Here is a 16,346-nt window from a genome sequence, read left to right on the forward strand (position 1 = left end):
ACTTTAGTCATGAAAGAACTGTCACTGCATCGGCATCATAATTGATTAAGCCTTGTTGTTACCCATCAGCATTAGTTCAAAGAAATTGATAAATTAGTCAAACTTTAGCCTTAACCACATTTTATTTTTCAATTCTCATTCTTCAGAAAAAGAGCAAATATCACTGATCTTCCACAATCTTTTAAAATAGATTAGCACTTCTATTTTAAGGTACAGGGGGATTGCCTACGTTTAGGAATTCCATTTTACCTGCCAAATCTTGTTAATGGTTGTCTTAATACTTTGCAGCAGTCCTGACATTTGACACATCAACTCTTGTGTAATTCATGCAGTGTTTACAAGAGTGGGTGTTCCTCACCTCACATGCATTGTGTGTGTTTTTTCAATTTGAATATCAAATAATGGATATGGCATCGGTTTGTGAAATCCCAAAAGTTGTGGGTGTTGTTGTCCTTTCACACAAATAACTATGAAAATGTACTTTTCATTTATGCAAAAAAAAATGCAATAATATGATACAGGTAATATTACATTTGAGACCAAACAATAATTCATTTTCAGATATGTACTGTAGTAAATCAAGACATCATGAATTTACATGAGTTCCAATGTGAGAAATGTAAATCTGATCACACTCTAACAGGAATATAAATGTAAGCCCCCTTCATAGCTCATTAAACTATTTTCATTCTGAGATGTGCTGAGAACGGAAACATTGTAGACTAAACCATTGAAATCGGCCTATACAGAATATCCATAGAATGTCTCTTGTATGATTCCCCATTTTCTTTTATAACCACGTTGTAACCTTAAATAGCAGGTAAAGTGTTTAATTGGATTGTCAGAAAGACGACGGTGTCAAAAACAGAGCAAATGCTAGGGGACGGGGCAAAGGTCTGAGTATAAAACACGGTGCCTCCTCATGTCATTCACATTCCCTGACAACGGCAGACGGGTACAGGAGAGGATCAGGACATTGAAGCATCTTAATTGATCAGGTAAGGCTTTTAGTAGAGCACATATTCAGTAATACAGTTAGAAAAATAATAAAAGGTTTTTTATATTTTCATGAGGACCACAGGACACTATTGTGGTGTATTACAAACCACAGATCAACATCACCTACCTGTGTGGTCTTAATTGATTACATTGACTTATTTTTTTAAATATCAACAGGCAAAAATAACTAATATATTTTTATTTACCCTATGTGAGCAATTTATATTTATTGCATATAGATTTTCTTTGCTGTGAAGATCCATTCAATCAACTAAATTGATATTGAAAAGAGATAAGCAGCAGTGGGTTTAAGAACCTTGTGGTGCACATTCAGTTTAGAGGGTTTTCATCTGACACAAGCACTAATCTAGATTAATACTGTAAATGTAAAAAATTGCATATAAATGTATTAAATGTGACCTGTTTACTTATATGTGTACAAAGAATTTAAAAAATTTAGCAGTTTTTTATCTTAGCAACTTCACCTTGATTTTCAGTATCATCCAAAACATATTTCTCCCAAACAGAGTAGTATATAAGAATAATCTTAAAAACCTAGCTAGGTTTGCATTTACAGAAAGGTTCATTGTAAAGCATTTAAATCCACTGGATTGAGCAACGCCGTACAGGCTTATCTCTCTGCCAAATGCGAACGATGCTGTAATCTGATTGGATGAGATTATCATTACATTAACACACAAACACACATCACGTGCAGATATAGTGAGGGATACTAAATAGTGGACAGACACGGTAGATATACACCTACATGAACACCGCACACACACACTCACATTGATAAATCACCACAGACTATCAAATATATGTCTGTTTTCCATTTATAAAAAATTCACCTGTCTGATTCATTTATTTTTTAGATAAACATCCTACGATGTCAGACAAGTAAGTATTTTTTGCCTTTAATATTTCCCTTGTTCTTTTTACGAATGAAGTAACCTGGTTATTATAGCTTGTTGCATCATACCTTTTTTAATGTGCAAAATTTTGGATACACATTGTGTAGGCAGAAATTAATTTAAAACATCAAAAATGATTATCTCACAAGCCGTGTGTCTTACAATACCATACAGAGAGGATATTCTGTACCTTAAGAAGTTTAGAAGAGAGAACATTCATGGCACACCAGCTTGAACGTGTCATAAGCCGGCAGTCACAATCAATTACCAGGCATCCCTGTTGGAGTAAACACAAGCTGTCTCCATTCATAGAGCCTGTATTAAAAGCACAGGGTAGTCCAGGGCTTGGCTTTATAAGGTCTTTAAATACTAAGCTTTGTCAATGTGACGAAAGCTGCGAAGTCACATTGCCTGAGGTATAGGTGCACAAAGAGGTTAATAATAAAGATAGACCAAATAAAACAAATGACTCTGACTCACTCTTATAGCAAGTCTGTACATAAACTAAAAATTTTTGAACCAAAAGAATATAACTTTCATGTTTATCCTTTTCCCTCTACAATAACTCTTACTATCTCTTGATGTTTTTTATAGGGTTTTCAAAAAGACCAGTGGAAATGGCCAGGTATGACCAATCTCTGTAATTTAAAATCCTTATCTTTATGCTTGGTTTAATTCCCATTTAACATTTTATGGAAATCCATATGTGTAAGTGCCTTTTATGTGTCATCTTTCCCCACAGCTCACTCTCTACCTGGGGAAGAGAGACTATGTTGATCATGTTGAAACTGTGGATGCTGTTGGTGAGCAACTGTCAACATTTATGACGGACAAAAAATATCTCTATTAGCCTTAATGTATAACTAAAATACATCTTTGATATATACATACATATACAGTATATTTAACATAAATGTTCTTGTTGTCTATGTTTAAAACAGACGGTGTAGTGAAAATTGACCCTGCAGACCTTGGGGATAGAAAAGGTATTGTCACTTTTGATGTAAATAATCTACACACTGTGAGTCTGTTGAAGATATTATGATATTATGATGCTAACATACCCTATTTGCGTCTATATATAATGTAACATGTAATATATAAGTGTAGTCCACATATCAGTATCTAGTCACAAGCTAAATTAAAACAATGGTTGAACATCTCTTCTATTTTTTTCTGCTCTTGAAAAACTATCGAGTTAACAACAATTTTCTTTTTCATAGTCTGGATTCAACTGGCCTGTGCCTTCCGTTACGGTCGTGATGATCTGGACGTGATTGGACTTTCCTTCAGAAAAGACATCTGGATTCAGCAAGTACAGTTGTATCCTGAGGCAGGCCACAAGCCCGCCTTGACAGAGATGCACAATACTCTTCTAAAGAAAGCTGGAGAACAGGGTCACGCCTTTACATTTAATGTAAGTCACTCGACAGTGGGTAAACAATTAATGTTAGAGATAATGATTAGACCAAATACTTTTTTATTGACCCACATAAACTTAATATTATGCTGTTGCATTGTATAAAACTGTTAATATTTTATTAACCGGTGTGTAAAATACATGGGTGTCTTTTATTTGTTTCAGATTCCAACCAACCTTCCCTGCTCTGTTACCCTTCAACCCAGTCCAGATGACAAAGGAAAGGTCAGATTAAACGAGACACTGACATATTGTCTTTATTTTGAAATGCATTGAATTTAGCTCTCAATGTCCTGTGTTCTTGCAGGCTTGCGGTGTGGACTTTGAGGTCAAGGCATACCTGGCCAATTCAGCTGATGACCCTGACGAGAAAGTTGACAAGAAGTAGGTGCATGATAGATGGTTATGTTTAGTTTTGGTTGGTCTTTACTCTTCCTATTTAGTCTCTATTTTACAATCGTTTTGACAGATGCTTTTTTTTCTCGCTTTACAGAGACACTTGCCGCCTTGTCATTCGTAAGATCCAGTTTGCTCCTGATAACACGGATCTGGACAGAAGGCTGAACTCTGCAAGAGCTTTATGATGTCTGATAAACCTGTCCACCTGGAGGCCGCACTAGAAAAGGATGTACGTAACCTTAAACCAAATGTCCTTTTTTAGCCTGATTGTCTGTATTTACCAACTCAAAGTAATGAAACTCACAAGTCTTTTTCTCTTTGATAACAGATCTACTACCACGGTGATCCCATCCCGATCAAAATTAAGGTCAAGAACGAGACCAACAAAGTTGTGAAGAAAATCAAGATTACAGGTGAGATTTAACAAATGCAACTGCCAACAACCTTCAAAAAAAATCTCAAATTGTTCTACTAAAATTATCGTTTATAATGTTTTAGCAAACTTTTAAGCCCCACTACAGTAGGCCTGTACTGCTATACTGAAATATGTTACAAGTATAAAATACATTGTTTAACTGAAACTGTGTTCATTTCTCGTAAAGTTGACCAAACCACAGACGTCGTTCTCTATTCAGCCGACAAATACACCAAGAATGTGCTGTGTGAAGAGTTTTCGTAAGTGTTCTTTTTATCTGGTCATAAGCATGGATGCTAAACTGTTAGCATGTTGGCACTTGTGTCTCTAAACTACACTATTTAAACACTTTATTTTAGGGAAACGATCGAAGGCAATGCGAATTTTGAAAAAAACCTCTCAATAACTCCTCTGCTGGCAAGCAATAAGGAGAAACGTGGCCTGGCGCTGGACGGCAGGCTCAAAGACGAGGACACAAATTTGGCCTCCACCACCATGTAAGTCTTTATGTCTATGCACATACAATACAATAACATTGCTTTCCAGAACATGTTGTTTTTGGATAATTAAATGATCTTCATTTTTACCAGCTTTAGCTTTTAAATAAAAGCAAAATGAACACAAATTTAACCAAAAAAATCACCATCTGCTGTGTTTAACTTCTCCTCCTCAGTATAAGGGCAGGAATGGACAAGGAGATGCTGGGAATCCTTGTGTCCTACAAGATCAAAGTTAACCTCATGGTGTCAGGTGGCGGGTGAGGACCCTTAACTGCTTGTTTGAATAGCAATTTATTAATATGTAATTATTTATTTTCTATTGTTGTTAAAGCAACATGATTATATATCACTTAAATTTCATAATTATACATATCAAAAATACAAAATCCTACTTTTAAACATTAAACCCAGATACAGGTACTAACCTATTTATTTTAAAATTTTCATAGTTTGCTGGGAGGTCTGACAGCAAGGTAAATCAGAAACAACATCAATCTAAATAATAACAATAAACAGGCTTTTATCTTACCTGTTCCTTTTCCCTTTCAGTGATGTCACAGTAGAGCTCCCTGTGACCCTGATGCACCCGAAACCCACAGGTAAATAAACCATCAGTACAGTCAGTGTTGGATATCAGTTTTAAGAACAATGGTGATAATCCAAAGTTTCTTATTCGGTTGCTTTCTTTCTGCCACTCTCACACCTCTTCTCTCTCATCGATGACAGAGTGAACATGTGTAAGACTCCGCAGGACTGATCTTCCTCTTAGCACTTTCACAGAGAGACACCAGAAGGAAAGGCCGAATGGCTTTGAGACGCAAAGAAAGTGTATTCACAACTACAATGGAGGAGAAACACATCTAGCAAACTAGCTAGGTGATACTGATGGTAACACCGTAATAAAGTTTTAAAAGTAATATGAAGACATGTGTGTGTGAATGGTAGCCTTGAGGTACTCAGTCCAGGAATAACATGCCTCTTTCTATCAATAGATTAACCCATAGGTCAATAAATGTGTGAGTGATGCCTTTCACAATGGAGGTTGATCACCTAATATGTATGGTTGTGTGTACTTAGAAACAAGCACATTTAAATTCATGTGATGTTTGTTTTGTCATGTTAAAAATGTTTGACTCTTGAGTCATGAACCAAATAAAATACCTCTAAAAAAATATTTGACAATTGTGTTGACATTGCTTTCTATAAATGAGGAAATATTAGTATAGTTTACATTCTAGAGAATTCTGACCTTGCAGCTGTCCATGGTCCTGACCATTACACTGTATTTGATCAAAACAGAAGAGTAAAGCAAAAGAGAAATGACTACTGTTTGATGATTTTTACAAACACAAGTGTGTGTGTAGTTTTATGTCAGAGCATAAAAATTCACAGTGATACAAATATACTCCAGGTTTATTTTAATGATTGTTTCCGACATGAGTAAAATAAGCAAACAGTGTTTATCTGTGTTCTCAAATAAAAATACAAAAACTGATTATATAACCCAATTAATTTAGCTTTCTATAATTACACGACGGGACCAGACTAGACTAGAACAGTCCAGAAATGATGACCTTTAAAAAACTTGATCATTAACCGGCTCTTGAAGGTAAATCCTAATAATCCTATTTTTATTTTCTTCCTAATAATTCCACCCACATGTAATCTATGGCTAAAATTTATCCCACTTTGATACACTTGCAGAAACCTGCTTTTCAAAAATAAGACAAACCACACTCAAAACTAAATGTAAAAATGTATATGGAAACTAAATGGAAGGGTTCATACTTAATAAAAACAACAAAAAATAAGTTTTAAAAAATGCATATTGCAATATACTGTATGTTGTATTTGTCAACATTATCTAACATGAACAATGAACAATACTTCTACATAATTCATAATCTTAATTCATGTTATTTTAGCATTTACTAATACATTTATAAAATCCAAAATTGTATCTGTAAATATTAGTTAATGCACCATGATCTAACATGAACAATTGTATTGACACTAACATTAACAAAGATTAATAAATGCTAACAAAAAAATTAGATTCCTCAATGTAAATTCAGTTATGCAGTTATTCATATACTAATGTAAACAAATACAACCTTATTGTAAAGTTTTACCCAGTTTTTATTTAGCAACAAACAAACACCCATCAACAGCACTAATGTAACAGCATTTTAAAGTCAGGCTTATAGTGGCTCATCTTTTTAATCACAAATGAATCTGCACTTTCTCCAGTAATCTGAAGGATGACTGAGCATGTGTTTACGTAAAGCATATTAACAGTATGAGAGCACAGGCTAATGGAGAGGAGCACAAACCCCTGACCGAAAGGATATGGGTTTGATTATGCAAAGCAAACAATGAACAAACTGTCAGCCAGAATATCTCCTGCCCCCGGACCCGTCCCCATCACACTTCAACCACTCACTTCATCAGGTATTTCATTGTTTTCTGTGATTTCTTTATTCTGTTCATATTTGTTTATAAATCAACAAAGCAATTTGTAGGTAACAGTGGCGACTATTTCTCTAACTTATCTTTTGTATTTTTTACTTTTAGTAACTGAAAAGGAGCCTCGGGGTGAAAATATCCTTTTGCAAAATGTAGTCTCTGATGATTCTGATCCAGAACAAAGATCTAAACGCATATGTGCTCGATGTTCATTTCAAGCTGCATGGAGGATTGCATGTGGAATTTTTTTAGGAGCTTGCCTTGCAGTGTCCTGGGCCTGGGGAACTCATAATGCTAAAGAAACTCTTATAAGACATCCCGCCCCATTCTTTATCATCTGGTTCTGTAGTATCTGGAATATTGTGTTTTTTCCATTCTATTATCTGTGTCAACTTCTCGTGAAGAGACAGAAAGAATGGCCTACCACAGAGTTCAGGTTAGCACATCCAGTCAAGAATATAAGAATAGATTGAATGAACAATTCAATATTTTTTTTACGTTTACAACATTTTGATGTTTATTTCTTGTATGCAATATTAATTAGCTTTAAATGCAGAAGTAACATTAGTGACGCTAAATAAACATGTATATCTTTCTGTTGTATCTTAATATTATGAAAGCTGTTTAGAGCAAGCTGCTTTCAACCCTTAATCCTCCTAACTTCTATTAGAAATACCGTTAAGAACACTTTGCATTAATGAAACTTGACAAATGGCCGACAGCCCATTATCAGTGCAAATTACAATAACACAACCTTGTATTTCTTTGTGTCTATATGTATGTATATTCAGAAAGTGTAGCAGGTTCCTGGGTGAAGAGTTGACTGTAAGGACTGTTCTTAAAAGGGCAGCTCCATTCTCCATGCTATGGAGTTTATCTGGTTATCTGTCCTTGCTGGCACTTTGCCACATATCAAAAGTGGATGTAAGTGCTGTTCTCTGTTGCGGTCAGGCTTTCGTTTTCCTCCTTTCATGGATTGGACTCAAGGATCGCTTCATGGGTGTCAGGGTAAGCATTAAAACAAAAAAAAGTTTTTTTTCTATTTCTTATTAATAAGCCTTTTGTTTACCAGCTTGAATCTCATAACCATCTTTTTCATCCTTGTCTTTTCAGATAGTAGCTGTCATTTTGTCCATCACTGGCATTGTTATGATGGCTTATGCAGATGGTTTCCATAGCGACTCAATCACAGGAGTCGCACTAGGTGTTGGCTCAGCATCGACCTCTGCCTTCTTCAAGGTCAGAATATTTCCAGTGTGAGTTTCATATGAATGAACCTTGGTTAATAGAACTTGTATGTGTTGAACTATTGAGACAAATTTCCCAACTATGGTTGAACAATTGGGACAAATGTGATTTTTCTCCAGTTGTCAAAGCTGTTGGCTTCATCTCAGGTGCTTTTCAGAAATCGAGTAGGAGATGTGGAGCCAGGTCCTGTCAGCGTGCTGTTCTCCTGCGTGGGTCTTTGCAGCTTTGTCCTTCATTCCTGGGTGTGCGTGTTGCTTTATCTTACACATGTGGAATATTGGCCTCCCTCTCAGTACATTCCTTGGGATAAACTGTGTGTTATGGCATCTCTGCTGCTTGGTAATGTACATGCTTTTTGTTTTTCACCATTATACATGATTGTATGTTTTAACCTTTTAAGTTTTTAACTGTTTTTCTCCTCACTTAAGTTTTCAATATGCTGGTGAATTTGGGAGGAATATTTACGTACCCCAGTTTAATTTCACTCGGAATTCTCTTGACCATTCCAGCAAGTGCAGGTGATCTCCAACAGACCTTCTGAAGCCTTACACATATTTTTTTGTTCGATCGATTAATGATTATGTTATTTCTCTCTCTCGTTAGCTGTGGATTCATTTGTGACCTCAGCACTGCAGATCAGCCATGTACGTGTGGCCGCAGCAGTTATCATCTCAGCAGGCTTTCTCATGCTGCAGCTTCCAGAGAACTGGGACGACGGCACACTTCGCTGGCTCAGCACACTGTGGCATGGAAACTGGCACGAGGACAGTATAGTTGGAGAAGAAACTGCGGTAGACCTTGTTGGGACTGCACGAGCAAAACCGGCTGTTGTGACAGTCGGCTAGCTGAGTAAAAGTATTATGATTGAGCAGTGGCGATTCTAGGTTTTCAATATTAGGGGGGCTCAGCCTCCAATATATATATACCATATATACAGGGGCATCGCAAGTCTGGGGAAAAGGGTGACTGAGTACATAGGGCCCTGGCATGTGAGGGGCCTAGAAGTTCATGAAATTTTGATTATTACTATTTTACAATTGTGCTCGTATTCTGCGCGTCTGTGTAACTTCTCTGTTCTCCCCTAATTTTGAGAGATCTCAGTACGGCAGACGTCTACGAAAATGGTTCACACAAGCACAGCACTCATGCTACAGCGAAATGCACGATAGTGAAGTGGAATGGACCCTGCTGAAAGCATTCTGTTATCAATCCACTAGAGATCCGTGTATTCCTCTCCGGGTTTTCCATTTCCTGCTCACAGTCTGTGTTGATTCAATGACTCCACTCACAGCAGACGATGAATAGTCTAGATTGAATATTATGGTGTTTTGTGCATATATATAGATATGGACAGAATTTATAAAATTTTGATGAGTTATTTCTAATTAGCGAGGACAAAAAACTGAATGGTGTTATGAAACAACCTATGTCTGAATGTTCATGCAAATTATGTCATATTCAATCAAATAAAATGTTTTAGCAGAAAAGTAAGTTATAAAGGGCCTACTGTATATTTATCATGGCATTAATGTATAGCTCATTTTCTAGTCAAAGCTGCCTTTAGAAAAATCAACTATTGTTTCATTATAATAAAGCACAGTAACCCTAACCACGTTTTTGTTTTCTTTATGCCTATCGTATTACCAGCTTAACTACAAATATCAGTGTTAAACTATTATAGTATGGGTTTACCACAATGAAACATGGGTCACTAAACTGCTCTGTAGTTGTTTGAATTTAACATATTGATAAGTCATACATAACAGCGATGAAATGCTTCAGAATATAAATATTTAAGTAATGCATAACCCCAAACGTTTGCCCGAACCTGGTTATCCATTTTACCACCAAATTTATAAATAGAAAGAACATCTCCTGCTTTAAATAGGAGAAATATGCCTTACTCTTTCATTCTAATCGCAACCTATACATTTGCTGACTTTATAAATTCTGGGTCTCAACTAATATCATAACCTTTGTTTATGTTTTAAATATCAACCCCTCTGTATGAACAAAACAGAAATGTGTTGGGAAAACGTGTCAAAAACAAAAGTCAATTTACTACATTCAGCTCGCTAGAGGGCGCCAGTCAGTTTTCACAGTAGTTCACTTCACACGAAGTTTCGAGGAGGAAACGTTATCTGTGTTTTGAGGCGGCTGAGGAGGAAAGCATGGCCCTAAACGCAGGTAAAATGCGAATAAACTTACATTTTTGCTAATTTTACTGTTGCTTTTACGTTCAATGACGTTCTGTTATCTTCATAACGATATTTACATCGGTCGTGCGTATACAGTGACACAGCAGTCCCGCAAGTGTAACATTAAAGCTAGCAGCTTAGCGCTTCAGTGTGTGTGCGCGTGCGTTTCTGTCATGATATTTTTAGGGGTTGGTAAGCATTACTGTTAGTGACATTAAACACGTGTTTTCAAGGTCGATATACATAACAACAGCTTTAATAGTAATCTATGATTTATAATACAGTGTTAGATCCAGGCATGTGAGGCATTGTGTATGTACTTTGATGAAAGCAGATGATGAGGACTTTGAATGGGAGCCTCCGTCCGAGGCGGAGATGAAGGTGATTCAGGCCCGGCGGGAACGTCAGGACAAGATCAGCAAGGTGATGGGAGACTATCTGCTGAAAGGATACAAGATGCTGGGAGAATGCTGTGAGTTGTGTGGGGTGAGTGCCAGACGGAGGTTTTTATTTACTTGCATCCTAAAATGGGGATTTTATAATTGGAATTGGTTGCAACCGCAATATAGTAAGTAAAGGATGAAGCAAGCACAAAATATAAAATACTTTTTTGATCTCTTTTTTTACATAAACAATGATTTTATGTATTTAGTTGAATATATGAAATTAGTTTATATTAATATTACATTAATTTAGGTATGCAAATGATTTGTTGAATTTAAGTGATTATCCATTCCATTTACTAAATTAAACATTAATATTCTGACCTGTAAAGATCTTTGACATCCTAATTTGTTTTATAAAGAAGGAAAATAATTAAACGGTGTGCAGATTTCCTTAATTTTCCATAAAAATTTTTTTAATCAATTTTATACATTTTTGGTCTTTGAAGATAATTTGGATGCATGTACTTTTCCTTCTTGTATATGCAGACAATTCTGCTGCAGGACAAGCAGAAGAAGAATTACTGTGTTGCTTGTCAAGAGCTGGACTCGGATATTGACAAAGACAATCCAGGTATGTTAACACTTTTTTTTTTCAGAAATCATACTTCAAATTAAATTGTAAATGCTTAATAAATCCATCTTGTGTATCTTTGTTGACTTGGTCGATTTCTCTTGCAGCTTTAAATGCCCAAGCAGCACTCACACAAGTACGAGAACGGCAGCTTGCCACTCAGCCCACCCCTGAATCAAACGGCACCTCATCCAACGACCCCCCTCTCTCCATCACAGGCCAGCCCAGGCCGGAGCACTGCGAGGGTGCAGCGTCTGGACTGAGAGGTCCACCACTTAACCCACAGCCCGCGCCTCTTCCTGTCCCTGCCGTCAACCCACCTTTTCTGCCACCATCCAACCCACCAATTCAGCCTGTACTTCCTCCAGGCCCCACCAACACCCTGCTCCACCATCCAGCGCTATCAAGCGCAGAAGAGGCAGTGCTACACAAACTCAGATGGGCCACACAGGAGCTTCAGCACTCCGTGTCGGTGGAGGCCAGTATTCAGCTCTGCAATCTGATCAGAGGTTGTGCTGAATCTCTGCGCAGCCTGAAAGAACTGCAGCTCTAATAAGACTGAATTATAGACAGGGCTGGAACAGCACACACACACACAAACTAGTAACGAAACACAAACAGCACTAATATATAGAGTTACATACTCTGAGGAGGATTGTTTGTTTGTGTCTGTCTTTGTTCCATAGCAGCTGGGTATGTGTCTGTGTGATGTGTTTAAATACATTGCTTGAGCTGCGAAGGCTGGTTTCTATTTTCTTGTATTGTTTGGTGCTGTGTTACACAGCATTCACCTCAAGTGATTTCCGAGTTTCCAACTGGTAAAAACTGTAATTTTTGTTAAATTACTTGTTGAAGACGTATACAATTTCCAACATCTCCTTAATGACCGTTGTCATGCAAAACCTCAGAAACTGGAGCAGTTTTAACCGTTGTAGGCAAACTCTAAACACATTCTGTTATATAGGTCATACCATTTTGTGTGGTATTAGTATGTGTGCGTTGACTGCTTTCTTAGGGAAGATTTTGCAAAACAATAGAAGTGAATTTAAGTATTTATAAAGAAATGTTGGTTCTAACGTACCCACACAGATCCATTGTTAGAATGATCATCCATAGATACAAATGTGACCCAGTATATGAAATACAGGGTAAAGTCCCAAAATCTAATTTTGAGATAAAAGATGTAAAAGTAGAAAAGGGTAAACCACCAAAAGATGTATGAGTCTTCACAGACTGGGTCACAATTGCTTTAAAGAACAGTTGGGAGCTTAATCTTTTTATTTTTTTGTTATTTTACTTTACACACCTGTCTACTTGAGAATAACACATCAACTTCTGTTGTCCCATTTATTTATTTAAAATGACACATAATGTTTTGAAATAACATAACACAACAAACCACCTCCCCCAATATGCACCAAGTACAGGTGTTATTATTGAACACATCCTTTTCGAGAGCGTGCGACGTAAATGCAGGGTGAATATTTTCTGGGTCTTCTAAACACAAACTGTAGTTGAGATACTGGTGAAGACTATAGATATGCACATGGATTTTGCCTAATCAACATTTATAACGGTAAGGAAAGCGTATAAACGTCTTTATTTATACGTGTGCTAACCCTGCAGTGCACGTGAGAAACAGCGCCTCGCTGTGGCCCAACGGCGCACTGAGCGGAGAAATAAAGTGGGCGAGGTTTAGCTGTTCAAGACAAAAGAAAACGTTAAACGAAAACAAAGCGGGACGCCTTCATCTCCTATCCGGCCTGTATATCTTATATTTAAGTGCAGGGATTATTTTTTAAATATGATAATACAGATTCATGTCTTACTTTACGAAGAAATGATAACACGAGGACGGTAAATTCAAATCTTGAAATGGCAGAGAGACGTATTAACCAAGTGAAATATCCATTGCTACAGAGTAAACGAGCTAGAAATTAAGTTTAAACAGTAATATCGTAGTTTAATAACGCATGTCATTAGATCTCTGTCTGCGCGTTAAAGGGAGTCAAATAGATCTAGTTTACAAGGAAAATGCTGAAATCGGACGTCAACGGGTTTCAGTCACGTTCACCGGACTGTCCCGCTGGAAGCGTTTGTGCCATCGAGGGTTTGCCACCGTTACCCAAAGGATTGACTGGCATTTTGAACTCAAGCGGGGGGTCCTGGAGAGACATCGAGAAGGTCCACAGCAAGAGGACGCGCATCCAGGCGGACATCAGCAGTTCCAGAATCAGCGACGCTCTCGGCCGCAGTAAACCCGCAAGCCTTGACGCAGCGCTGGCCGTGTTGCGCAAAGAGATGGTGAGTGTCACATAAGGACCACCAGTATGGGACAATGCCATAACAGTTCAGTTAAATGTGCTAAATATGACCTATATTATTTTATTTATTTAGTAACAACTAAATAGTCAAGTGTTTATACTCATCATGATTTATACTCATAACAGTTTTAAATTGTGACATACTGTATATAAAATATGTCACGTTTAATTTGGTCTTTTGTAGGTGGGACTGAGGCAGTTAGACATGTCCTTACTGTGCCAATTGTGGTCTTTATACGAGTCCATACAAGAATACAAAGGAGCTTTCCAGGACATCTCCTCCTCTTTGTGTGAGAGCTCCTTCAACACTGAAAACGGCTTTTCTGAAGATGAAGAGGAGGAGGAGGATGAAAATGAAGGGGTGAGTGGGGAAACGCTGCTATCACTTCCTCAGCCCACTCTGAACTCTCGGGACCAGTGGATCAAGGACTCTTTCCACATCCCTATTTAAATGAACTAGTCACTTTGTACTTTCTTTAGGTACGGATCTCCCATTATCCTCATATGCATAAGCTGGGGCCAACGTTGCCCCATTGTTTGCAAGGGGGGTCCTATAACTGTATGAGAAGGATTTTATTTTTGTAGGGTATTTTTACAATGGCGATTGTAGGTTTGCTCCATGGCAACAAGGAAATTGTATTTTCATTGCGTGTGAAGTCATAAAGACAGGATAAGGACTGGCAGGAAAAGGATGTTATGGCCGGAAGCGTTGCACACTTGGGTGTTTTTTCTACATATGGAAGTATACATGGATCACTTAACTGGGCTATATATTTTGGTAGTCACAAATTCACTATTTTGTATTGATGAATCAAATATTTACCATCACAACAACGTTTTCTTTATCACCACCTTTGTCTTTTGTTAGTAAGTTAAACATAGAATGTAGTCTATGCATTATGGAAAACTATAAAACAACTTTTACATTTTTATAAAAGTCTGTGTTTTGTGTATGAATACAAAAGAAAAAAGAAAGAAAGTTTCTAGACCACTTCAGGTGACGTAAAAACGCTGATCCAACGCTGGTAAAGAAGAACTTCCTGTTTCAGTTTGTTAACACTGCACAAACGTAGAACAAAATACAACCAACAGAACATTTATAATCGAATAAAAATGTTAAATGAATACATGTAAGATGTAAATATGTATTTAAGATTTTAAAATAAGATAAAAAGAAACCGGAAGTACCTTTAGCCCAGTGATAACATCTTGTAAATTGGTCTGTAGTCAAGAATAGCAAACATAATTTAGCTAAATGTTTTGTCTAAAGAAACACCAAAAATTTTAAACAACTGGGTCATGGAAACAGTTGTATACAGCAGATCAACCATTAGATGGCACTCATTCCCCTCTGTAAAGACTGTAAATGGATGTTGAGTTGAGCCCTGAGTTCAAATACCAAACTTTAACTTAATGGTGTTGATCTGATCACTGACTGATTATTTTCATCTACTTCAAACTATATAGGACAACGGGAGGTTGTCCGATTCATACTATACAAATGCCAACCCATTTGTTAAAAACCTTAGAGGTTGTCTGTTTGGATCGAGGCTCACTCTGATATTACAATGGAAGAGTACAGCTCTCCCATTATGCCACAAGTATAAACAAATCATTCCAGCTACTCATGTGCTTATTAGGCAATACTTATTTTGCACAGAGGAGGGAGAACAGAGGAGGAACTAACTTAGACACATGACAGACATTACCCAAGAATGACCATAGCATTATAATAGTATTAAAGTAACGCAGTTAGTGCGTGTCTTTGAAAAGTGATACCGCATGATTTCAATTCCAATATAAATAGACCCATTTGTTTATTTTCATATCAACTATATTTAACAAATGGATCTACCTGTTTCAGATGATAATGGCTCGAAAAAGTAAATATTTTAAGGGCCATATCGCTGTTTGTTTTAGAAAATACCACAAATTCGGTTATAAATGTGTCTCAGATATTTATTTTGTTTGACGCTGAGCAGGTGAGTGAACACCAACTTCTAAACTCAGATCTCAGCTATTCAGGGAGATGAATACCCAATGTCTACAGCTGCTCTTTGTCAAAGAAAAAGCAAACAATTATTAAACATTTCTTCAACATTTTTTGCAGGTAGACAAAAGGTCACGATGTTACGAGAAGATTATTAAGTCCATAAGAACATTTAGCTCCATTCGAGTTTACAACCTAAATTATGCTCACGTTCCACCAGATGTTATGATAGCATTTGTGTTCCTTTGTACCTGTCAGCACACAGCATTCGTAACAAAAGCAATAAACCAGACAAAGCTCAACAAATGCTTCAGACTACCATGTCAAAATCTTTTTGTTGATTTACTGAAACACACCCGTGTATTTTCCAATTTATCTCTTCAGGGCAAGCATTTCTCACACAGTGATAAACTGTGCATATTTGGTATGACTGCGTGGTCTGATAGCAGGGTG

At 37.0% G+C, this 16,346-nt stretch overlaps 4 protein-coding genes across 5 annotated transcripts; all 4 read left to right on the forward strand.

The window, feature by feature from the left end:
* The first annotated feature begins 1,891 nt into the window (after positions 1–1,891).
* On the forward strand, positions 1,892–5,257 carry arr3a (arrestin 3a, retinal (X-arrestin)). The gene is given in 15 exon segments (XM_056736053.1): positions 1,892–1,902; positions 2,511–2,541; positions 2,659–2,719; positions 2,858–2,902; positions 3,140–3,333; positions 3,502–3,561; positions 3,644–3,720; positions 3,830–3,876; positions 3,879–3,964; positions 4,064–4,148; positions 4,338–4,410; positions 4,510–4,647; positions 4,824–4,907; positions 5,100–5,123; positions 5,200–5,257. Coding segments are annotated over 15 exon segments (1,074 nt in total).
* A 1,768-nt stretch (positions 5,258–7,025) lies between these two features.
* On the forward strand, positions 7,026–9,209 carry LOC130411436 (solute carrier family 35 member F4). The gene is made up of 7 exons (XM_056736055.1): positions 7,026–7,101; positions 7,225–7,552; positions 7,908–8,124; positions 8,230–8,355; positions 8,511–8,703; positions 8,793–8,882; positions 8,968–9,209. Exons 1-7 carry the CDS (start codon positions 7,026–7,028, stop codon positions 9,207–9,209), a joined length of 1,272 nt encoding a protein of 423 aa, XP_056592033.1.
* Positions 9,210–10,418: 1,209 nt separating this feature from the next.
* On the forward strand, positions 10,419–12,318 carry znrd2 (zinc ribbon domain containing 2). 2 transcript variants are annotated; one of them, XM_056736910.1, is made up of 4 exons: positions 10,419–10,551; positions 10,897–11,048; positions 11,495–11,579; positions 11,687–12,318. In XM_056736910.1, the coding sequence occupies exons 1-4, from the start codon at positions 10,536–10,538 to the stop codon at positions 12,130–12,132; spliced, it is 699 nt and encodes a 232-aa protein (XP_056592888.1). In that variant the 5' UTR covers positions 10,419–10,535; the 3' UTR covers positions 12,133–12,318. The 2 variants fall into 2 exon arrangements, with proteins under 2 accessions (XP_056592888.1, XP_056592887.1); XM_056736909.1 differs by having other exon boundaries at positions 10,477–10,551; positions 10,894–11,048.
* A 920-nt stretch (positions 12,319–13,238) lies between these two features.
* On the forward strand, positions 13,239–14,969 carry fam89b (family with sequence similarity 89 member B). Its single transcript, XM_056736750.1, has 2 exons — positions 13,239–13,883; positions 14,088–14,969. Exons 1-2 carry the CDS (start codon positions 13,614–13,616, stop codon positions 14,352–14,354), a joined length of 537 nt encoding a protein of 178 aa, XP_056592728.1. The 5' UTR covers positions 13,239–13,613; the 3' UTR covers positions 14,355–14,969.
* The last annotated feature ends 1,377 nt before the right edge of the window (positions 14,970–16,346 follow it).

Source organism: Triplophysa dalaica, chromosome 22 (assembly GCF_015846415.1).
Source record: "Triplophysa dalaica isolate WHDGS20190420 chromosome 22, ASM1584641v1, whole genome shotgun sequence".
NCBI classification, from domain to species: domain Eukaryota; kingdom Metazoa; phylum Chordata; class Actinopteri; order Cypriniformes; family Nemacheilidae; genus Triplophysa; species Triplophysa dalaica.